We start from the raw sequence: 27,014 nt of genomic DNA, 5'->3' as shown, positions 1-27,014 counted from the left end.
AGTGGTAGTTTTATAGTATTATTATATAGTGATAGTATTTATTATATTATATAGTGGTAGTTTTATAGTATTATTATATTATATAGTGGTAGTATTTATTATAGTATATAGTGGTAGTATTGTATTATATAGTGGTAGTATTATTATATTATATAGTGAAAGTATAATAGTATATAGTGGCATTATTATTATTTTATATAGTGGTAGTAGTATAGTATTATCATACTATATAGTGGTAGTATTATTATATTATATAGTGGTAGTATTATTATACTATATAGTGATCGTATTATTATATAGTGGTGATAGTATTATTATATTATATAGTGGTACTATTTATTATATTATATAGTGGTAGTTTTATAGTATTATTATATTATATAGTGGTAGTATTTATTATATAGTGGTAGTTTTATAGTGTTATTATATTATGTAGTGGTAGTATTTATTGTATTATATAGTGGTAGTTTTATAGTGTTATTATATTATATAGTGGTAGTATTTATTATATTATATAGTGGTAGTTTTATAGTATTTATTATATTATATAGTGGTAGTTTTATAGTATTATTATATAGTGATAGTATTTATTATATTATGTAGTGGTAGTATTTATTGTATTATATAGTGGTAGTATTTATTATATTATATAGTGGTAGTTTTATAGTATTTATTATATTATATAGTGGTAGTTTTATAGTATTATTATATAGTGATAGTATTTATTATATTATGTAGTGGTAGTATTTATTGTATTATATAGTGGTAGTTTTATAGTGTTATTATATTATATAGTGGTAGTATTTATTATATTATATAGTGGTAGTTTTATAGTATTTATTATATTATATAGTGGTAGTTTTATAGTATTATTATATAGTGGTAGTATTTATTATATTATATAGTGGTAGTATTATAGTATTATTATATTATGTAGTGGTAGTTTTATAGTATTATTATATAGTGGTAGTATTTATTATATTATATAGTGGTAGTTTTATAGTATTATTATATAGTGGTAGTTTTATAGTATTATTATATAGTGGTAGTTTTATAGTATTATTATATAGTGGTAGTATTATTATATTATATAGTGGTAGTTTTATAGTATTATTATATAGTGATAGTATTTATTATATTATATAGTGGTAGTATTTATTATATTATATAGTGATAGTTTTATAGTATTATTATATTATATAGTGGTAGTATTTATTATATTATATAGTGGTAGTTTTATAGTATTATTATATTATATAGTGGTAGTATTTATTATATTATATAGTGGTAGTATTATAGTATTATTATATTATATAGTGGTAGTATTTATTATATTATATAGTGGTAGTATTTATTATATTATATAGTGGTAGTATTTATTATATTATATAGTGGTAGTTTTATAGTATTATTATATTATATAGTGGTAGTTTTATAGTATTATTATATAGTGGTAGTATTTATTATATTATATAGTGGTAGTATTTATTATATTATATAGTGGTAGTTTTATAGTATTATTATATTATATAGTGGTAGTATTTATAGTATTATTATATTATATAGTGATAGTTTTATAGTATTTATTATATAGTGGTAGTTTTATAGTATTTATTATATTGTATAGTGGTAGTATTTATTGTATTATATAGTGGTAGTATTTATTGTATTATATAGTGGTAGTATTTATTATATTATATAGTGGTAGTATTATTATATTATATAGTGGTAGTATTTATTATATTATATAGTGGTAGTATTTATTATATTATATAGTATTAGTATTTTCCTTCATACTAACTCTGTTGTCCTCTAGGTGCCAACATCCTGAGAGACTCCACTGGCAACATAAAGCTGGGGGACTTTGGGGCCAGTAAACGCATCCAGACCATCTGTATGTCAGGAAGTGGAATCAAAACCGTCACCGGTACACCTTACTGGATGAGCCCGGAAGTCATCAACGGAGAAGGATATGGACGCAAAGCTGATGTCTGGTAAAAAATAGCATAGACTCATGATGCAGTCTGATGACTCTTTTAGTGCCATTCACACTTCCACAAGAACGTTTTGCGATATCAATGTTTTTTTTGTTAAACAAATTCCTGATTTTCTTGCCTTGTTTAAGAATATACACTAATGTTAAAGTTGATTTTATTTCTCATGTTTGTCTCCTGTACTAGATGAAGTGGGTCTGTCTCCGTAAAGTTTATTTTACATTTTTTGTCTGTCAGGTCTGTGGCGTGCACGGTGGTGGAGATGCTTACCCAGAAGCCTCCCTGGGCGGAATACGAGGTCATGGCAGCTATCTTTAAGATAGCCACACAGCCCACCAAGCCCTTCCTCCCGGAGGGCGTTTCCGAGGCCGCCCGGGACTTTGTACGCCAGGTGTTCATAGAGGAGAAGTGGCGTCCCACGGCCGAAAACCTCCTCTCACACCCCTTCGTCCAAGGGGGGTTCTGACCTCTGACCCCGCCCCCAGGGACACCCTGCCTTCCAGGCCTCTCCACAGCTCAGCTAACTGACCCCAGACCTGATCATAACCTGAGTCCCAGTCTCTCTCCTCCACCAGCTAACTGACCCCAGACCTGATCATTCACCAGCTACCTGACCCCAGACCTGATCATAACCTGAGCCCCAGTCTCTCTCCTCCACCAGCTAACTGACCCCAGACCTCTCATTCACCAGCTAACTGACCCCAGACCTGATCATAACCTGAGCCCCAGTCTCTCTCCTCCACCAGCTAACTGACCCCAGACCTGATCATAACCTGAGCCCCAGTCTCTCTCCTCCACCAGCTAACTGACCCCAGACCTGTCAGGACTGTCATTTAGTCGTCTTTGAGTAATATTCTGCTTCAAAAGGGGATTGTGAACAATTTTTCTAATCCATCCTAGATGAACACTTGCAGTTACCTTAACAGTTGAGGTCTATATTTTGACCTGAGATATATGTACATTTTAGTTTTGTCTGAATTGTCAAACACCTTACAATGAATGACAAGTTGTAAAATAGAATTTATGTACATTTTACAGAATGACCCTGTTTTCTACAACATGACGCTCTTTCTCATTCGGAAAGAGACCGTTGGACATGTTAAACCATGTATTCAGTAGGTGCCCCAATGCAGGATAATCAAAATGGATGCTGTAAATATATTTTACATTTTTATAATTTCATAATGAGAGAAATGTTTTTTTTTTCTCCACTGTTTGGAGAAAAATACCAAACATTTGTATTGTTGTGAATGGTTACTCACTGTGTATAAGCAAGCAATTCTCTTACGCTGACCAGCCTGTTAAAATACATGTATGTGCCATGTTTCGTTCTATCCCAGTGTATATTGTTCATCAGCACAGAACTGTCCAAAGAGAGTTCAGTAATACTCCTTCCTCTTCCCAGAGTTGGAAACAAAAATAACTTCCCACATGTAGAACTTTGATTTCTTAGCCAGTGAATCAGTCCTCAGCCTGAAATCCAGAAAATGTTTTGTGATAACTTCCAACTCCATATACAGTTGAAGTCTGCAGTTTACATTCACCTTGGCCAAATACATTTAAACTCTGTTTTTTACAATTCCTGACATTTAATCCTAATAAAAATTCCCTGTTTTAGGTCAGTTAGGATCACCACTTTATTTTAAGAATGTGAAATGTCAGAATAATAGTAGAGAGAATGATTTATTACAGCTTTTATTTCTTTCATCACATTCCCAGTGGGTCAGAAGTTTACATACACTCAATTAGTATTTGGTAGCATTGCCTTTAAATTGTTTAACTTGGGTCAAACGTTTCAGGTAGCCTTCCACAAGCTTCCCACAATAAGTTGGGTGAATTTTGGCCCATTCCTCCTGACAGAGCTGGTGTAACTGAGTCAGGTTTGTAGGCCTCGTTGCTCACACACGGTTTTTCAGTTCTTCACACAAATTTTCTATGGGATTGAGATCAGGGCTTTGTGATGGCCACTCCAATACCTTGACTTTGTTGTCCTTAAGCCATTTTGACACAACTTTGGAAGTATGCTTGGGGGTCATTGTCCATTTGGAAGACCCATTTGCAACCAAGCTTTAACTTCCTGACTGATGTCTTGAGATGTTGCTTCAATATATCCACCTAATTTCTCTCCCTCATGATGCCATCTATTTTGTGAAGTGCACCAGTCCCTCCTGCAGCAAAGCCCCCCCACACCATGATGCTGCCACCCCCATGCTTCACGGTTGGGATGGTGTTCTTCAGCTTGCAAACCTCCCCCTTTTTCCTCCAAACATAACGATGGTCATTATGGCCAAACAGTTTCATCAGACTAGAGGACATTTCTCCAAAAAGTACGATCTTTGTCCCCATGTGCAGTTGCAAACGGTAGTCTGGCATTTTTTATGGCGGTTTTGGAGCAGTGGCTTCTTTCTTGCTGAGCGGCATTTCAGGTTATGTCGATATAGGACTCATTTTACTGTGGATATAGATACTTTTGTACCTGTTTCCTCCAGCATCTTCACAAGGCTGTTGTTCTGGGATGGATTTTCACTTCTCGCACCAAAGTACGTTCATCTCTAGGAGACAGAACGCGTCTCCTTCCTGAGCGGTATGACGGCTGCGTGGTCCCATGGTCTTTATACTTGGGTACAATTGTTTGTACAGATGAACGTGGTACCTTCAGACGTATGGAAATTGCTCCCAAGGATAAACCAGACATGCGAAGAGACACTGAGTTTGAAGGTAGGCCTTGAAATACATCCACAGGTACACCTCCAATTGACTCAAATTATGTCAATTAGCCTATCAGAAGCTTCTAAAGCCTTGACATCATTTTCTGGAATTTTCCAAGCTGTTTAAAGGCACAGTCAACTTAGTGTATGTAAACTTCTGACCCACTGGAATTGTGATCCAGTGAATTATAAGTGAAATAATCTGTCTGTAAACAATTGTTGGAAAAATGACTTGTGTCATGCAGAAAGTAGATGTCCTAACCGACTTGCCAAAACTATATAGTTTGTTAACAAGAAACTTGTGGACTGGTTGAAAAACAAGTTTTAACGACTCCAACCTAAGTGGATGTAAACTTCCCAATTCAGCTGTACTCTGTGTTGTTTAGAATGACAAGGAAAGTTAGTGTAACCTGAGTGGATGTGTGATACCTACACTTCAGTCTGAAGTGTCCCCACTTCCGCCAGCGATTAGCTAGCGTTTCACGTGGCGCCGAATGGTAAGATGCTTCAGGAGTGCGGTCACATGTGCTAGTAAGGCACCTGAGTTCAGTCCAGGTATGGGCGAAATCGGGACGAGGAGGTACTCGCATGACCTCCTTTACATTTAGCACAAAGAGAACGTGGATTTCTCAGCCACTTTCTCACTCCAGATAGTCTCCCTGTCCCGAGGACCTACCCCTCTGCTGTAGGTAGGTAGGTAGGTAGGTAGATAGATAGATAGATAGATAGATAGATAGATAGATAGTCTCCCTGTACCGAGGACCCATCTGCTGTAGGTTGTCCTCAGATGTTGACTGGCAGCTTGGTGTAAACTGTAGGCTACTGTGCTAGCCTTGTTACTGCATGGGACCTAATGGGAATCTGATGTAAAGACTGTGGGGAATGTTTTAATAGCTGGTCTGATTGAGCAGGTCCAGGCATCATATCAAACCAAACATTATTCAATACTATCACCATATTGCCTTGAGTTACATGATTCAGCCATCGGCAGACTGAGGCTCACTCACTAGACTGTGGCTGGTGGTTCATGCTGTTTTATCTTGGGCTGAGAAAGACTTGACATGGCTTTAGTAGTAGTGTAACCTTGGCAGAGGCAGAACAAATCTAAAGGACTGGATGGGAAGAGAGGCTAGAAGGAGCAGCCAGCTATGGAACGGGCTACGTCAGGTACCATCGCCATATGCATCACTATCCTCCCTCTCCTTATAACCATGTCACTGTCATCAACATGATCTCCTTATAAACAGTGTTACTAAGTCATGAACAAACTGTTGGTGAATACTGTTGATCCATGTCACTGCCTTGTCTCACACTGCTCTTAGTTCCGGAGACAATATCTTTACCTGATGGTGGAACACCGTTTAATAAACCACCTGACGGTGGAACACCGTTTCATAAACCACCTGACGGTGGAACACCGTTTAATAACCCACCTGACGGTGGAACACCGTTTAATAAACCACCGTTTAATAAACCACCTGACGGTGGAACACCATTTAATAAACCACCTGACGGTGGAACACCGTTTAATAAACCACCGTTTAATAAACCACCTGACGGTGGAACACCGTTTAATAAACCACCTGACGGTGGAACACCGTTTAATAAACCACCGTTTAATAAACCACCTGACGGTGGAACACCGTTTAATAAACCACCTGACGGTGGAACACCGTTTAATAAACCACCTGACGGTGGAACACCGTTTAATAACCCACCTGACGGTGGAACACCGTTTAATAAACCACCGTTTAATAAACCACCTGACGGTGGAACACCGTTTAATAAACCACCTGACGGTGGAACACCGTTTAATAAACCACCTGACGGTGGAACACCGTTTAATAAACCACCGTTTAATAAACCACCTGACGGTGGAACACCGTTTAATAAACCACCTGACGGTGGAACACCGTTTAATAAACCACCATTTAATAAACCACCTGACGGTGGAACACCGTTTAATAAACCACCTGACGGTGGAACACCATTTAATAAACCACCTGACGGTGGAACACCGTTTAATAAACCACCTGACGGTGGAACACCGTTTAATAAACCACCTGACGGTGGAACACCGTTTAATAAACCACCTGACGGTGGAACACCATTTAATAAACCACCGTTTAATAAACCACCGTTTAATAAACCACCTGACGGTGGAACACCGTTTAATAAACCACCTGACGGTGGAATACCGTTTAATAAACCACCGTTTAATAAACCACCGTTTAATAAACCACCTGACGGTGGAACACCGTCTAATAAACCACCTGACGGTGGAACACCGTTTAATAAACCACCGTTTAATAAACCACCTGACGGTGGAACACCGTTTAATAAACCACCGTTTAATAAACCACCTGACGGTGGAACACCGTTTAATAAACCACCATTTAATAAACCACCTGACGGTGGAACACCGTTTAATAAACCACCTGACGGTGGAACACCGTTTAATAAACCACCTGACGGTGGAACACCGTTTAATAAACCACCTGACGGTGGAACACCGTTTAATAAACCACCATTTAATAAATCACCGTTTAATAAACCACCTGACGGTGGAACACCGTTTAATAAACCACCTGACGGTGGAACACCGTTTAATAAACCACCTGACGGTGGAACACCGTTTAATAAACCACCGTTTAATAAACCACCTGACGGTGGAACACCGTTTAATAAACCACCGTCTAATAAACCACCTGACGGTGGAACACCGTTTAATAAACCACCGTTTAATAAACCACCTGACGGTGGAACACCGTTTTATAAACCACCTGACGGTGGAACACCATATAATAAACCACCTGACGGTGGAACACCGTTTAATAAACCACCTGACGGTGGAACACCATCTAATAAACCACCTGACGGTGGAACACCGTTTAATAAACCACCATTTAATAAACCACCTGACGGTGGAACACCGTTTAATAAACCACCTGACGGTGGAACACCATATAATAAACCACCTGACGGTGGAACACCGTTTAATAAACCACCTGACGGTGGAACACCGTTTAATAAATCACCTGACGGTGGAACACCGTTTAATAAACCACCATTTAATAAACCACCTGACGGTGGAACACCGTTTAATTAACCACCGTTTAATAAACCACCTGACGGTGGAACACCGTTTAATAAACCACCTGACGGTGGAACACCGTTTAATAAACCACCATTTACTAAACCACCTGACGGTGGAACACCGTTTAATAAACCACCTGACGGTGGAACACCGTTTAATAAACCACCTGACGGTGGAACACCGTTTAATAAACCACCTGACGGTGGAACACCGTTTAATAAACCACCATTTAATAAACCACCTGACGGTGGAACACCGTTTAATAAACCACCTGACGGTGGAACACCGTTTAATAAACCACCTGACGGTGGAACACCGTTTAATAAACCACCTGACGGTGGAACGCCGTTTAATTAACGACCGTTTAATAAACCACCATTTAATAAACCACCGTTTAATAAACCACCTGACGGTGGAACACCGTTTAATAAACCACCTGACGGTGGAACACCGTTTAATAAACCACCTGACGGTGGAACACCGTTTAATAAACCACCTGACGGTGGAACACCGTTTAATAAACCACCGTTTAATAAACCACCTGACGGTGGAACACCGTTTAATAAATCACCATTTAATAAACCACCTGACGGTGGAACACCGTTTAATAAACCACCTGACGGTGGAACACCGTTTAATAAACCACCGTTTAATAAACCACCTGACGGTGGAACACCGTTTAATAAACCACCATTTAATAAACCACCTGACGGTGGAACACCGTTTAATAAACCACCGTTTAATAAACCACCTGACGGTGGAACACCGTTTAATAAACCACCGTTTAATAAACCACCTGACGGTGGAACACCGTTTAATAAACCACCGTCTAATAAACCACCTGACGGTGGAACACCGTTTAATAAACCACCGTTTAATAAACCACCTGACGGTGGAACACCGTTTAATAAACCACCTGACGGTGGAACACCGTTTAATAAACCACCTGACGGTGGAACACCATATAATAAACCACCTGACGGTGGAACACCGTTTAATAAACCACCTGACGGTGGAACACCATCTAATAAACCACCTGACGGTGGAACACCGTTTAATAAGCCACCATTTAATAAACCACCTGACGGTGGAACACCGTTTAATAAACCACCTGACGGTGGAACACCATATAATAAACCACCTGACGGTGGAACACCGTTTAATAAACCACCTGACGGTGGAACACCGTTTAATAAATCACCTGACGGTGGAACACCGTTTAATAAACCACCATTTAATAAACCACCTGACGGTGGAACACCGTTTAATTAACCACCGTTTAATAAACCACCTGACGGTGGAACACCGTTTAATAAACCACCTGACGGTGGAACACCGTTTAATAAACCACCTGACGGTGGAACACCGTTTAATAAACCACCATTTACTAAACCACCTGACGGTGGAACACCGTTTAATAAACCACCTGACGGTGGAACACCGTTTAATAAACCACCTGACGGTGGAACACCGTTTAATAAACCACCTGACGGTGGAACACCGTTTAATAAACCACCATTTAATAAACCACCTGACGGTGGAACACCGTTTAATAAACCACCTGACGGTGGAACGCCGTTTAATTAACGACCGTTTAATAAACCACCATTTAATAAACCACCGTTTAATAAACCACCTGACGGTGGAACACCGTTTAATAAATCACCTGACGGTGGAACACCGTTTAATAACCCACCTGACGGTGGAACACCGTTTAATAAACCACCGTTTAATAAACCACCTGACGGTGGAACACCGTTTAATAAGCCACCGTTTAATAAACCACCTGACGGTGGAACACCGTTTAATAAACCACCTGACGGTGGAACACCGTTTAATAAACCACCGTTTAATAAACCACCTGACGGTGGAACACCGTTTAATAAACCACCTGATGGTGGAACACCGTTTAATAAACCACCATTTAATAAACCACCTGACGGTGGAACACCGTCTAATAAACCACCTGACGGTGGAACACCGTTTAATAAACCACCTGACGGTGGAACACCGTTTAATAAACCACCATTTAATAAACCACCTGACGGTGGAACACCGTTTAATAAACCACCTGACGGTGGAACACCGTTTAATAAACCACCTGACGGTGGAACACCGTTTAATAAACCACCTGACGGTGGAACACCGTTTAATAAACCACCTGACGGTGGAACACCGTTTAATAAACCACCTGACGGTGGAACACCGTTTAATAAACCACCGTTTAATAAACCACCGTTTAATAAACCACCTGACGGTGGAACACCGTTTAATAAACCACCTGACGGTGGAATACCGTTTAATAAACCACCGTTTAATAAACCACCTGACGGTGGAACACCGTCTAATAAACCACCTGACGGTGGAACACCGTTTAATAAACCACCGTTTAATAAACCACCTGACGGTGGAACACCGTTTAATAAACCACCGTTTAATAAACCACCTGACGGTGGAACACCGTCTAATAAACCACCTGACGGTGGAACACCATTTAATAAATCACCATTTAATAAACCACCTGACGGTGGAACACCGTTTAATAAACCACCTGACAATAAACCACCTGACGGTGGAACACCGTTTAATAAACCACCTGACAGTGGAACACCATTTAATAAATCACCATTTAATAAACCACCTGACAGTGGAACACCATTTAATAAACCACCTGACGGTGGAACACCGTTTAATAAACCACCGTTTAATAAACCACCTGACGGTGGAACACCGTTTAATAAACCACCGTTTAATAAACCACCTGACGGTGGAACACCGTTTAATAAACCACCGTCTAATAAACCACCTGACGGTGGAACACCGTTTAATAAACCACCGTTTAATAAACCACCTGACGGTGGAACACCGTTTAATAAACCACCTGACGGTGGAACACCGTTTTATAAACCACCTGACGGTGGAACACCATATAATAAACCACCTGACGGTGGAACACCGTTTAATAAACCACCTGACGGTGGAACACCGTTTAATAAACCACCTGACGGTGGAACACCGTTTAATAAACCACCTGACGGTGGAACACAGTTTAATAAACCACCTGACCTTGGAACACCGTTTAATAAACCACCTGACGGTGGAACACCGTTTAATAAACCACCTGACGGTGGAACACCGTTTTATAAACCACCTGACGGTGGAACACAATCTAATAAACCACCTGACGGTGGAACACCGTTTAATAAGCCACCATTTAATAAACCACCTGACGGTGGAACACCGTTTAATAAACCACCTGACGGTGGAACACCATATAATAAACCACCTGACAGTGGAACACCGTTTAATAAACCACCTGACGGTGGAACACCGTTTAATAAATCACCTGACGGTGGAACACCGTTTAATAAACCACCATTTAATAAACCACCTGACGGTGGAACACCGTTTAATTAACCACCGTTTAATAAACCACCTGACGGTGGACCACCGTTTAATAAACCACCTGACGGTGGAACACCGTTTAATAAACCACCTGACGGTGGAACACCGTTTAATAAACCACCATTTACTAAACCACCTGACGGTGGAACACCGTTTAATAAACCACCTGACGGTGGAACACCGTTTAATAAACCACCTGACGGTGGAACACCGTTTAATAAACCACCATTTAATAAACCACCTGACGGTGGAACACCGTTTAATAAACCACCTGACGGTGGAACACCGTTTAATAAACCACCTGACGGTGGAACACCGTTTAATAAACCACCTGACGGTGGAACACCGTTTAATAAACCACCTGACGGTGGAACACCGTTTAATAAACCACCGTTTAATAAACCACCGTTTAATAAACCACCTGACGGTGGAACACCGTTTAATAAACCACCTGACGGTGGAACACCGTTTAATAAACCACCGTTTAATAAACCACCATTTAATAAACCACCTGACGGTGGAACACCGTTTAATAAACCACCTGACGGTGGAACACCGTTTAATAAACCACCTGACGGTGGAACACAGTTTAATAAACCACCTGACCTTGGAACACCGTTTAATAAACCACCTGACGGTGGAACACCGTTTAATAAACCACCATTTACTAAACCACCTGACGGTGGAACACCGTTTAATAAACCACCTGACGGTGGAACACCGTTTAATAAACCACCTGACGGTGGAATACCGTTTAATAAACCACCGTTTAATAAACCACCGTTTATTAAACCACCGTTTAATAAACCACCGTTTAATAAACCACCTGACGGTGGAATACAGTTTAATAAACCACCGTTTAATAAACCACCGTTTAATAAACCACCGTTTAATAAACCACCGTTTAATAAACCACCTGACGGTGGAACACCGTTTAATAAACCACCTGACGGTGGAACACCGTTTAATAAACCACCGTTTAATAAACCACCTGACGGTGGAACACCGTTTAATAAACCACCGTTTAATAAACCACCTGACGGTGGAACACCGTTTAATAAACCACCGTCTAATAAACCACCTGACGGTGGAAAACCGTTTAATAAACAACCGTTTAATAAACCACCTGACGGTGGAACACCGTTTAATAAACCACCTGACGGTGGAACACCGTTTTATAAACCACCTGACGGTGGAACACCATATAATAAACCACCTGACGGTGGAACACCGTTTAATAAACCACCTCACGGTGGAACACCATCTAATAAACCACCTGACGGTGGAACACCGTTTAATAAGCCACCACTTAATAAACCACCTGACGGTGGAACACCGTTTAATAAACCACCTGACGGTGGAACACCATATAATAAACCACCTGACGGTGGAACACCATCTAATAAACCACCTGACGGTGGAACACTGTTTAATAAACCACCTGACGGTGGAACACCGTTTAATAAATCACCTGACGGTGGAACACCGTTTAATAAACCACCATTTAATAAACCACCTGACGGTGGAACACCGTTTAATTAACCACCGTTTAATAAACCACCTGACGGTGGAACACCGTTTAATAAACCACCTGACGGTGGAACACCGTTTAATAAACCACCATTTACTAAACCACCTGACGGTGGAACACCGTTTAATAAACCACCTGACGGTGGAACACCGTTTAATAAACCACCTGACGGTGGAACACCGTTTAATAAACCACCTGACGGTGGAACACCGTTTAATAAACCACCTGACGGTGGAACACCGTTTAATAAACCACCATTTACTAAACCACCTGACGGTGGAACACCGTTTAATAAACCACCTGACGGTGGAACACCGTTTAATAAACCACCTGACGGTGGAACACCGTTTAATAAATCACCTGACGGTGGAACACCGTTTAATAAACCACCTGACGGTGGAACACCGTTTAATAAACCACCGTTTAATAAACCACCTGACGGTGGAACACCGTTTAATAAACCACCGTTTAATAAACCACCTGACGGTGGAACACCGTTTAATAAACCACCTGACGGTGGAACACCGTTTAATAAACCACCGTTTAATAAACCACCTGACGGTGGAACACCGTTTAATAAACCACCTGACGGTGGAACACCGTTTAATAAACCACCATTTAATAAACCACCTGACGGTGGAACACCGTTTAATAAACCACCTGACGGTGGAACACCGTTTAATAAACCACCTGACGGTGGAACACCGTTTAATAAACCACCATTTAATAAACCACCTGACGGTGGAACACCGTTTAATAAACCACCTGACGGTGGAACACCGTTTAATAAACCACCTGACGGTGGAACACCGTTTAATAAACCACCTGACGGTGGAACACCGTTTAATAAACCACCTGACGGTGGAACACCGTTTAATAAACCACCGTTTAATAAACCACCCGTTACGGTGAAACACCGTTTAATAAACCACCTGACGGTGGAACACCGTTTAATAAACCACCTGACGGTGGAACACCGTTTAATAAACCACCTGACGGTGGAACACCGTTTAATAAACCACCTGACGGTGGAACACCGTTTAATAAACCACCGTTTAATAAACCACCTGACGGTGGAACACCGTTTAATAAACCACCGTTTAATAAACCACCTGACGGTGGAACACCGTTTAATAAACCACCTGACGGTGGAACACCATTTAATAAACCACCATTTAATAAACCACCTGACGGTGGAACACCATTTAATAAACCACCTGACAATAAACCACCTGACGGTGGAACACCGTTTAATAAACCACCTGACGGTGGAACACCATTTAATAAATCACCATTTAATAAACCACCTGACGGTGGAACACCATTTAATAAACCACCTGACGGTGGAACACCGTTTAATAAACCACCGTTTAATAAACCACCTGACGGTGGAACACCGTTTAATAAACCACCGTTTAATAAACCACCTGACGGTGGAACACCGTTTAATAAACCACCGTCTAATAAACCACCTGACGGTGGAACACCGTTTAATAAACCACCGTTTAATAAACCACCTGACGGTGGAACACCGTTTAATAAACCACCTGACGGTGGAACACCGTTTAATAAACCACCTGACGGTGGAACACCATTTAATAAACCACCTGACGGTGGAACACCGTTTAATAAACCACCTGACGGTGGAACACCGTTTAATAAACCACCTGACGGTGGAACACCGTTTAATAAACCACCTGACCTTGGAACACCGTTTAATAAACCACCTGACGGTGGAACACCGTTTAATAAACCACCTGACGGTGGAACACCGTTTAATAAACCACCTGACGGTGGAACACAATCTTAATAAACCACCTGACGGTGGAACACCGTTTAATAAACCACCATTTAATAAACCACCTGACGGTGGAACACCGTTTAATAAACCACCTGACGGTGGAACACCATATAATAAACCACCTGACGGTGGAACACCGTTTAATAAACCACCTGACGGTGGAACACCGTTTAATAAATCACCTGACGGTGGAACACCGTTTAATAAACCACCATTTAATAAACCACCTGACGGTGGAACACCGTTTAATAAACCACCGTTTAATAAACCACCTGACGGTGGAACACCGTTTAATAAACCACCTGACGGTGGAACACCGTTTAATAAACCACCTGACGGTGGAACACCGTTTAATAAACCACCATTTACTAAACCACCTGACGGTGGAACACCGTTTAATAAACCACCTGACGGTGGAACACCGTTTAATAAACCACCTGACGGTGGAACACCGTTTAATAAACCACCTGACGGTGGAACACCGTTTAATAAACCACCTGACGGTGGAACACCGTTTAATAAACCACCTGACGGTGGAACACCGTTTAATAAACCACCTGACGGTGGAACACCGTTTAATAAACCACCGTTTAATAAACCACCGTTTAATAAACCACCTGACGGTGGAACACCGTTTAATAAACCACCTGACGGTGGAACACCGTTTAATAAACCACCGTTTAATAAACCACCGTTTAATAAACCACCTGACGGTGGAACACCGTTTAATAAACCACCTGACGGTGGAACACCGTTTAATAAACCACCTGACGGTGGAACACCGTTTAATAAACCACCTGACGGTGGAACACCGTTTAATAAACCACCTGACGGTGGAACACCGTTTAATAAACCACCGTTTAATAAACCACCTGACGGTGGAACACCGTTTAATAAACCACCTGACGGTGGAACACCGTTTAATAAACCACCTGACGGTGGAACACCGTTTAATAAACCACCGTTTAATAAACCACCTGACGGTGGAACACCGTTTAATAAACCACCGTTTAATAAACCACCTGACGGTGGAACACCGTTTAATAAACCACCTGACGGTGGAACACCATCTAATAAACCACCTGACGGTGGAACACCGTTTAATAAGCCACCATTTAATAAACCACCTGACGGTGGAACACCGTTTAATAAACCACCTGACGGTGGAACACCATCTAATAAACCACCTGACGGTGGAACACCGTTTAATAAACCACCTGACGGTGGAACACCGTTTAATAAACCACCTGACGGTGGAACACCGTTTAATAAACCACCATTTAATAAACCACCTGACGGTGGAACACCGTTTAATAAACCACCGTTTAATAAACCACCTGACGGTGGAACACCGTTTAATAAACCACCTGACGGTGGAACACCGTTTAATAAACCACCTGACGGTGGAACACCGTTTAATAAACCACCATTTAATAAACCACCTGACGGTGGAACACCGTTTAATAAACCACCTGACGGTGGAACACCGTTTAATAAACCACCTGACGGTGGAACACCGTTTAATAAACCACCGTTTAATAAACCACCTGACGGTGGAACACCGTTTAATAAACCACCTGACGGTGGAACACCGTTTAATAAACCACCTGACGGTGGAACACCGTTTAATAAACCACCTGACGGTGGAACACCGTTTAATAAACCACCTGACGGTGGAACACCGTTTAATAAACCACCTGACGGTGGAACACCGTTTAATAAACCACCGTTTAATAAACCACCATTTAATAAACCACCTGACGGTGGAACACCGTTTAATAAACCACCTGACGGTGGAACACCGTTTAATAAACCACCTGACGGTGGAACACCGTTTAATAAACCACCTGACGGTGGAACACCGTTTAATAAACCACCTGACGGTGGAACACCGTTTAATAAACCACCTGACGGTGGAACACCGTTTAATAAACCACCTGACGGTGGAACACCGTTTAATAAACCACCTGACGGTGGAACACCGTTTAATAAACCACCTGACGGTGGAACACCGTTTAATAAACCACCGTTTAATAAACCACCTGACGGTGGAACACCGTTTAATAAACCACCGTTTAATAAACCATCTGACGGTGGAACACCGTTTAATAAACCACCGTTTAATAAACCACCGTTTAATAAACCACCTGACGGTGGAACACCGTTTAATAAACCACCTGACGGTGGAACACCGTTTAATAAACCACCGTTTAATAAACCACCTGACGGTGGAACACCGTTTAATAAACCACCTGACGGTGGAACACCGTTTAATAAACCACCGTCTAATAAACCACCTGACGGTGGAACACCGTTTAATAAACCACCGTTTAATAAACCACCTGACGGTGGAACACCGTTTAATAAACCACCTGACGGTGGAACACCGTTTAATAAACCACCTGACGGTGGAACACCATTTAATAAACCACCTGACGGTGGAACACCGTTTAATAAACCACCTGACGGTGGAACACCATTTAATAAACCACCTGACGGTGGAACACCGTTTAATAAACCACCATTTAATAAACCACCTGACGGTGGAACACCGTTTAATAAACCACCTGACGGTGGAACACCATTTAATAAACCACCTGACGGTGGAACACCGTTTAATAAACCACCTGACGGTGGAACACCGTTTAATAAACCACCTGACGGTGGAACACCGTTTAATAAACCACCTGACGGTGGAACACCGTTTAATAAACCACCATTTAATAAACCACCTGACGGTGGAACACCGTTTAATAAACCACCTGACGGTGGAACACCGTTTAATAAACCACCTGACGGTGGAACACCGTTTAATAAACCACCATTTAATAAACCACCTGACGGTGGAACACCGTTTAATAAACCACCTGACGGTGGAACACCGTTTAATAAACCACCTGACGGTGGAACACCGTTTAATAAACCACCTGACGGTGGAACACCGTTTAATAAACCACCTGACGGTGGAACACCGTTTAATAAACCACCATTTAATAAACCACCTGACGGTGGAACACCGTTTAATAAACCACCTGACGGTGGAACACCGTTTAATAAACCACCTGACGGTGGAACACCGTTTAATAAACCACCTGACGGTGGAACACCGTTTAATAAACCACCATTTAATAAACCACCTGACGGTGGAACACCGTTTAATAAACCACCTGACGGTGGAACACCGTTTAATAAACCACCTGACGGTGGAACACCGTTTAATAAACCACCTGACGGTGGAACACCGTTTAATAAACCACCGTTTAATAAACCACCTGACGGTGGAACACCGTTTAATAAACCACCTGACGGTGGAACACCGTTTAATAAACCACCCGACGGTGGAACACCGTTTAATAAACCACCCGTTTAATAAACCACCTGACGGTGGAACACCGTTTAATAAACCACCGTTTAATAAACCACCTGACGGTGGAACACCGTTTAATAAACCACCTGACGGTGGAACACCGTTTAATAAACCACCTGACGGTGGAACACCGTTTAATAAACCACCTGACGGTGGAACACCGTTTAATAAACCACCTGACGGTGGAACACCGTTTAATAAACCACCGTTTAATAAACCACCTGACGGTGGAACACCGTTTAATAAACCACCGTTTAATAAACCACCTGACGGTGGAACACCATTTAATAAACCACCGTTTAATAAACCACCTGACGGTGGAACACCGTTTAATAAACCACCGTTTAATAAACCACCTGACGGTGGAACACCGTTTAATAAACCACCTGACGGTGGAACACCGTTTAATAAACCACCTGACGGTGGAACACCGTTTAATAAACCACCTGACGGTGGAACACCGTTTAATAAACCACCTGACGGTGGAACACCATTTAATAAACCACCTGACGGTGGAACACCGTTTAATAAACCACCGTTTAATAAACCACCTGACGGTGGAACACCGTTTAATAAACCACCTGACGGTGGAACACCGTTTAATAAACCACCTGACGGTGGAACACCGTTTAATAAACCACCTGACGGTGGAACACCGTTTAATAAACCACCTGACGGTGGAACACCGTTTAATAAACCACCTGACGGTGGAACACCGTTTAATAAACCACCGTTTAATAAACCACCTGACGGTGGAACACCGTTTAATAAACCACCATTTAATAAACCACCTGACGGTGGAACACCGTTTAATAAACCACCTGACGGTGGAACACCGTTTAATAAACCACCGTTTAATAAACCACCTGACGGTGGAACACCGTTTAATAAACCACCTGACGGTGGAACACCGTTTAATAAACCACCTGACGGTGGAACACCGTTTAATAAACCACCTGACGGTGGAACACCGTTTAATAAACCACCTGACGGTGGAACACCGTTTAATAAACCACCTGACGGTGGAACACCGTTTAATAAACCACCTGACGGTGGAACACCGTTTAATAAACCACCTGACGGTGGAACACCGTTTAATAAACCACCTGACGGTGGAACACCGTTTAATAAACCACCTGACGGTGGAACACCGTTTAATAAACCACCTGACGGTGGAACACCGTTTAATAAACCACCGTTTAATAAACCACCTGACGGTGGAACACCGTTTAATAAACCACCTGACGGTGGAACACCGTTTAATAAACCACCGTTTAATAAACCACCTGACGGTGGAACACCGTTTAATAAACCACCTGACGGTGGAACACCGTTTAATAAACCACCTGACGGTGGAACACCGTTTAATAAACCACCTGACGGTGGAACACCGTTTAATAAACCACCTGACGGTGGAACACCGTTTAATAAACCACCATTTAATAAACCACCTGACGGTGGAACACCGTTTAATAAACCACCTGACGGTGGAACACCGTTTAATAAACCACCTGACGGTGGAACACCGTTTAATAAACCACCTGACGGTGGAACACCGTTTAATAAACCACCTGACGGTGGAACACCGTTTAATAAACCACCTGACGGTGGAACACCGTTTAATAAACCACCTGACGGTGGAACACCGTTTAATAAACCACCGTTTAATAAACCACCTGACGGTGGAACACCATTTAATAAACCACCTGACGGTGGAACACCGTTTAATAAACCACCTGACGGTGGAACACCGTTTAATAAACCACCTGACGGTGGAACACCGTTTAATAAACCACCGTTTAATAAACCACCTGACGGTGGAACACCGTTTAATAAACCACCGTTTAATAAACCACCTGACGGTGGAACACCGTTTAATAAACCACCTGACGGTGGAACACCGTTTAATAAACCACCATTTAATAAACCACCTGACGGTGGAACACCGTTTAATAAACCACCTGACGGTGGAACACCGTTTAATAAACCACCTGACGGTGGAACACCGTTTAATAAACCACCATTTAATAAACCACCTGACGGTGGAACACCGTTTAATAAACCACCTGACGGTGGAACACCGTTTAATAAACCACCGTTTAATAAACCACCTGACGGTGGAACACCATTTAATAAACCACCTGACGGTGGAACACCGTTTAATAAACCACCGGCCGTTTAATAAACCACCTGACGGTGGAACACCGTTTAATAAACCACCGTTTAATAAACCACCTGACGGTGGAACACCGTTTAATAAACCACCTGACGGTGGAACACCGTTTAATAAGCCACCATTTAATAAACCACCTGACGGTGGAACACCTTTTAATAAACCACCTGACGGTGGAACACCGTTTAATAAACCACCTGACGGTGGAACACCGTTTAATAAACCACCTGACGGTGGAACACCGTTTAATAAACCACCTGACGGTGGAACACCGTTTAATAAACCACCTGACGGTGGAACACCGTTTAATAAACCACCTGACGGTGGAACACCGTTTAATAAACCACCTGACGGTGGAACACCGTTTAATAAACCACCTGACGGTGGAACACCGTTTAATAAACCACCTGACGGTGGAACACCGTTTAATAAACCACCTGACGGTGGAACACCGTTTAATAAACCACCTGACGGTGGAACACCGTTTAATAAACCACCTGACGGTGGAACACCGTTTAATAAACCACCGTTTAATAAACCACCTGACGGTGGAACACCGTTTAATAAACCACCGTTTAATAAACCACCTGACGGTGGAACACCGTTTAATAAACCACCTGACGGTGGAACACCGTTTAATAAACCACCTGACGGTGGAACACCGTTTAATAAACCACCGTTTAATAAACCACCTGACGGTGGAACACCGTTTAATAAACCACCTGACGGTGGAACACCGTTTAATAAACCACCTGACGGTGGAACACCGTTTAATAAACCACCGTTTAATAAACCACCTGACGGTGGAACACCGTTTAATAAACCACCTGACGGTGGAACACCGTTTAATAAACCACCTGACGGTGGAACACCGTTTAATAAACCACCTGACGGTGGAACACCATTTAATAAACCACCTGACGGTGGAACACCGTTTAATAAACCACCTGACGGTGGAACACCGTTTAATAAACCACCTGACGGTGGAACACCGTTTAATAAACCACCTGACGGTGGAACACCGTTTAATAAACCACCTGACGGTGGAACACCGTTTAATAAACCACCGTTTAATAAACCACCGTTTAATAAACCACCTGACGGTGGAACACCGTTTAATAAACCACCTGACGGTGGAACACCGTTTAATAAACCACCTGACGGTGGAACACCGTTTAATAAACCACCTGACGGTGGAACACCGTTTAATAAACCACCTGACGGTGGAACACCGTTTAATAAACCACCATTTAATAAACCACCTGACGGTGGAACACCGTTTAATAAACCACCTGACGGTGGAACACCGTTTAATAAACCACCTGACGGTGGAACACCGTTTAATAAACCACCGTTTAATAAACCACCATTTAATAAACCACCCGTTTAATAAACCACCATTTAATAAACCACCTGACGGTGGAACACCGTTTAATAAACCACCTGACGGTGGAACACCGTTTAATAAACCACCTGACGGTGGAACACCGTTTAATAAACCACCATTTAATAAACCACCTGACGGTGGAACACCGTTTAATAAACCACCTGACGGTGGAACACCGTTTAATAAACCACCTGACGGTGGAACACCGTTTAATAAACCACCTGACGGTGGAACACCGTTTAATAAACCACCTGACGGTGGAACACCGTTTAATAAACCACCATTTAATAAACCACCTGACGGTGGAACACCGTTTAATAAACCACCGTTTAATAAACCACCTGACGGTGGAACACCATTTAATAAACCACCTGACGGTGGAACACCGTTTAATAAACCACCTGACGGTGGAACACCGTTTAATAAACCACCATTTAATAAACCACCTGACGGTGGAACACCGTTTAATAAACCACCTGACGGTGGAACACCGTTTAATAAACCACCTGACGGTGGAACACCGTTTAATAAACCACCATTTAATAAACCACCTGACGGTGGAACACCGTTTAATAAACCACCTGACGGTGGAACACCGTTTAATAAACCACCTGACGGTGGAACACCGTTTAATAAACCACCTGACGGTGGAACACCGTTTAATAAACCACCTGACGGTGGAACACCGTTTAATAAACCACCTGACGGTGGAACACCGTTTAATAAACCACCGTTTAATAAACCACCGTTTAATAAACCACCTGACGGTGGAACACCGTTTAATAAACCACCTGACGGTGGAACACAGTTTAATAAACCACCGGGGGAACCGTTTAATAAACCACCATTTAATAAACCACCTGACGGTGGAACACCGTTTAATAAACCACCTGACGGTGGAACACCGTTTAATAAACCACCTGACGGTGGAACACCGTTTAATAAACCACCTGACGGTGGAACACCGTTTAATAAACCACCATTTAATAAACCACCTGACGGTGGAACACCGTTTAATAAACCACCTGACGGTGGAACACCGTTTAATAAACCACCGTTTAATAAACCACCGTTTAATAAACCACCTGACGGTGGAACACCGTTTAATAAACCACCTGACGGTGGAACACCGTTTAATAAACCACCTGACGGTGGAACACCGTTTAATAAACCACCTGACGGTGGAACACCGTTTAATAAACCACCGTTTAATAAACCACCTGACGGTGGAACACCGTTTAATAAACCACCGTTTAATAAACCACCTGACGGTGGAACACCGTTTAATAAACCACCGTTTAATAAACCACCTGACGGTGGAACACCGTTTAATAAACCACCTGACGGTGGAACACCGTTTAATAAACCACCTGACGGTGGAACACCGTTTAATAAACCACCTGACGGTGGAACACCGTTTAATAAACCACCTGACGGTGAAACACCGTTTAATAAACCACCTGACGGTGGAACACCGTTTAATAAACCACCTGACGGTGGAACACCGTTTAATAAACCACCATTTAATAAACCACCTGACGGTGGAACACCGTTTAATAAACCACCTGACGGTGGAACACCGTTTAATAAACCACCTGACGGTGGAACACCATTTAATAAACCACCTGACGGTGGAACACCGTTTAATAAACCACCTGACGGTGGAACACCGTTTAATAAACCACCGTTTAATAAACCACCATTTAATAAACCACCTGACGGTGGAACACCGTTTAATAAACCACCGTTTAATAAACCACCTGACGGTGGAACACCGTTTAATAAACCACCTGACGGTGGAACACCGTTTAATAAACCACCATTTAATAAACCACCTGACGGTGGAACACCGTTTAATAAACCACCTGACGGTGGAACACCATTTAATAAACCACCTGACGGTGGAACACCGTTTAATAAACCACCTGACGGTGGAACACCATTTAATAAACCACCTGACGGTGGAACACCGTTTAATAAACCACCATTTAATAAACCACCTGACGGTGGAACACCGTTTAATAAACCACCTGACGGTGGAACACCGTTTAATAAACCACCTGACGGTGGAACACCGTTTAATAAACCACCTGACGGTGGAACACCGTTTAATAAACCACCTGACGGTGGAACACCGTTTAATAAACCACCTGACGGTGGAACACCGTTTAATAAACCACCTGACGGTGGAACACCGTTTAATAAACCACCTGACGGTGGAACACCGTTTAATAAACCACCTGACGGTGGAACACCGTTTAATAAACCACCATTTAATAAACCACCTGACGGTGGAACACCGTTTAATAAACCACCTGACGGTGGAACACCGTTTAATAAACCACCTGACGGTGGAACACCGTTTAATAAACCACCTGACGGTGGAACACCGTTTAATAAACCACCTGACGGTGGAACACCGTTTAATAAACCACCATTTAATAAACCACCTGACGGTGGAACACCGTTTAATAAACCACCGTTTAATAAACCACCTGACGGTGGAACACCGTTTAATAAACCACCTGACGGTGGAACACCGTTTAATAAACCACCTGACGGTGGAACACCGTTTAATAAACCACCTGACGGTGGAACACCGTTTAATAAACCACCATTTAATAAACCACCTGACGGTGGAACACCGTTTAATAAACCACCTGACGGTGGAACACCGTTTAATAAACCACCTGACGGTGGAACACCGTTTAATAAACCACCTGACGGTGGAACACCGTTTAATAAACCACCTGACGGTGGAACACCGTTTAATAAACCACCGTTTAATAAACCACCTGACGGTGGAACACCGTTTAATAAACCACCATTTAATAAACCACCTGACGGTGGAACACCGTTTAATAAACCACCTGACGGTGGAACACCGTTTAATAAACCACCTGACGGTGGAACACCGTTTAATAAACCACCATTTAATAAACCACCTGACGGTGGAACACCGTTTAATAAACCACCTGACGGTGGAACACCGTTTAATAAACCACCTGACGGTGGAACACCGTTTAATAAACCACCTGACGGTGGAACACCGTTTAATAAACCACCGTTTAATAAACCACCTGACGGTGGAACACCGTTTAATAAACCACCTGACGGTGGAACACCGTTTAATAAACCACCTGACGGTGGAACACCGTTTAATAAACCACCGTTTAATAAACCACCTGACGGTGGAACACCGTTTAATAAACCACCTGACGGTGGAACACCGTTTAATAAACCACCTGACGGTGGAACACCGTTTAATAAACCACCTGACGGTGGAACACCGTTTAATAAACCACCGTTTAATAAACCACCTGACGGTGGAACACCGTTTAATAAACCACCGTTTAATAAACCACCTGACGGTGGAACACCGTTTAATAAACCACCTGACGGTGGAACACCGTTTAATAAACCACCTGACGGTGGAACACCGTTTAATAAACCACCTGACGGTGGAACACCGTTTAATAAACCACCGTTTAATAAACCACCTGACGGTGGAACACCGTTTAATAAACCACCTGACGGTGGAACACCGTTTAATAAACCACCTGACGGTGGAACACCGTTTAATAAACCACCTGACGGTGGAACACCGTTTAATAAACCACCTGACGGTGGAACACCGTTTAATAAACCACCGTTTAATAAACCACCTGACGGTGGAACACCGTTTAATAAACCACCTGACGGTGGAACACCGTTTAATAAACCACCTGACGGTGGAACACCGTTTAATAAACCACCTGACGGTGGAACACCGTTTAATAAACCACCTGAGAGTGGAACACCGTTTAATAAACCACCGTTTAATAACCCACCTGACGGTGGAACACCGTTTAATAAACCACCTGACGGTGGAACACCGTTTAATAAACCACCTGACGGTGGAACACCGTTTAATAAACCACCTGACGGTGGAACACCGTTTAATAAACCACCGTTTAATAAACCACCTGACGGTGGAACACCGTTTAATAAACCACCTGACGGTGGAACACCGTTTAATAAACCACCTGACGGTGGAACACCGTTTAATAAACCACCTGACGGTGGAACACCGTTTAATAAACCACCTGACGGTGGAACACCGTTTAATAAACCACCGTTTAATAAACCACCTGACGGTGGAACACCATCTAATAAACCACCTGACGGTGGAACACCGTTTAATAAACCACCCGACGGTGGAACACCGTTTAATAAACCACCTGGCGGTGGAACACCGTTTAATAAACCACCTGATGGGGGAACACCGTTTAATAAACCACCTGACGGTGGAACACCGTTTAATAAACCACCTGACGGAGGAACACCGTTTAATAAACCACCTGACAGTGGAACACCGTTTAATAACCCACCTGACGGTGGAACAAGGTTTAATAATCCACCTGACGGTGGAACACCATTTAATAAACCACCTGACAGTGGAACACCGTTTAATAAACCACCTGACGGTGGAACACCGTTTAATAAACCACCTGACGGTGGAACACCGTCTAATAAACCACCTGACGGTGGAACACCGTTTAATAAACCAACGTTTAATAAACCACCATTTAATAAACCACCTGACGGTGGAACACCGTTTAATAAACAACCATTTAATAAACCACCTGACGGTGGAACACCGTTTAATAAACCACCGTTTAATAAACCACCTGACGGTGGAACACCGTTTAATAAACCACCTGACGGTGGAACACCGTTTAATAAACCACCATTTAATAAACCACCTGACGGTGGAACACCGTTTAATAAACCACCGTTTAATCAACCACCTGACGGTGGAACACCGTTTAATAAACCACCGTTTAATCAACCACCTGACGGTGGAACACCGTTTAATAAACCACCGTTTAATAAACCACCTGACGGTGGAACACCGTTTAATAAACCACCATTTAATAAACCACCTGACGGTGGAACACCATTTAATAAACCACGTGATGGTGGAACATCGTCTAATAAACCACCTGACGGTGGAACACCTTTTAATAAACCACCGTTTAATAAACCACCATTTAATAAACCACCTGACGGTGGAACACCGTTTAATAAACCACCTGACGGTGGAACACCGTTTAATAAACCACCTGACGGTGGAACACCGTTTAATAAACCACCATTTAATAAACCACCTGACGGTGGAACACCGTTTAATAAACCACCGTTTAATAAACCACCTGACGGTGGAACACCGTTTAATAAACCACCTGACGGTGGAACACCGTTTAATAAACCACCGTTTAATAAACCACCTGACGGTGGAACACCGTTTAATAAACCACCTGACGGTGCAACACCGTTTAATAAACCACCTGACGGTGGAACACCGTTTAATAAACCACCTGGCGGTGGAACACCGTTTAATAACCCACCTGACGGTGGAACACCGTTTATTAAACCACCGTTTAATAAACCACCTGACGGTGGAACACCGTTTAATTAACCACCGTTTAATAAACCACCTGACGGTGGAACCCCGTTTAATAAACCACCTGACGGTGGAACACCGTTTAATTAACCACCTGACGGTGGA

At 42.3% G+C, this 27,014-nt stretch overlaps 1 protein-coding gene across 3 annotated transcripts in view; it reads left to right on the top strand.

Moving 5' to 3' along the window:
- The window catches only part of map3k22 (mitogen-activated protein kinase kinase kinase 22), an 81,720-nt gene extending 78,402 nt beyond the window's left edge, over window positions 1–3,318 (top strand). For 2 of the 3 annotated variants that reach the window (XM_045710744.1, XM_045710743.1), the window contains exons 16-17: window positions 1,817–1,994; window positions 2,232–3,318. In XM_045710744.1, the coding sequence (XP_045566700.1) occupies window positions 1,817–1,994; window positions 2,232–2,460 (407 nt within the window). In that variant the 3' untranslated portion in view covers window positions 2,461–3,318. Of the gene's footprint in view, window positions 1–1,816; window positions 1,995–2,231 lie in introns of those variants that run through there. The other variant, XM_045710745.1, reaches the window with a different exon arrangement.
- The last annotated feature ends 23,696 nt before the right edge of the window (window positions 3,319–27,014 follow it).

The sequence above is a fragment of the Salmo salar genome, chromosome ssa29 (genome assembly GCF_905237065.1).
Source record: "Salmo salar chromosome ssa29, Ssal_v3.1, whole genome shotgun sequence".
Taxonomy (NCBI): domain Eukaryota; kingdom Metazoa; phylum Chordata; class Actinopteri; order Salmoniformes; family Salmonidae; genus Salmo; species Salmo salar.
This window is presented reverse-complemented; position numbering and strand designations above follow the sequence as displayed.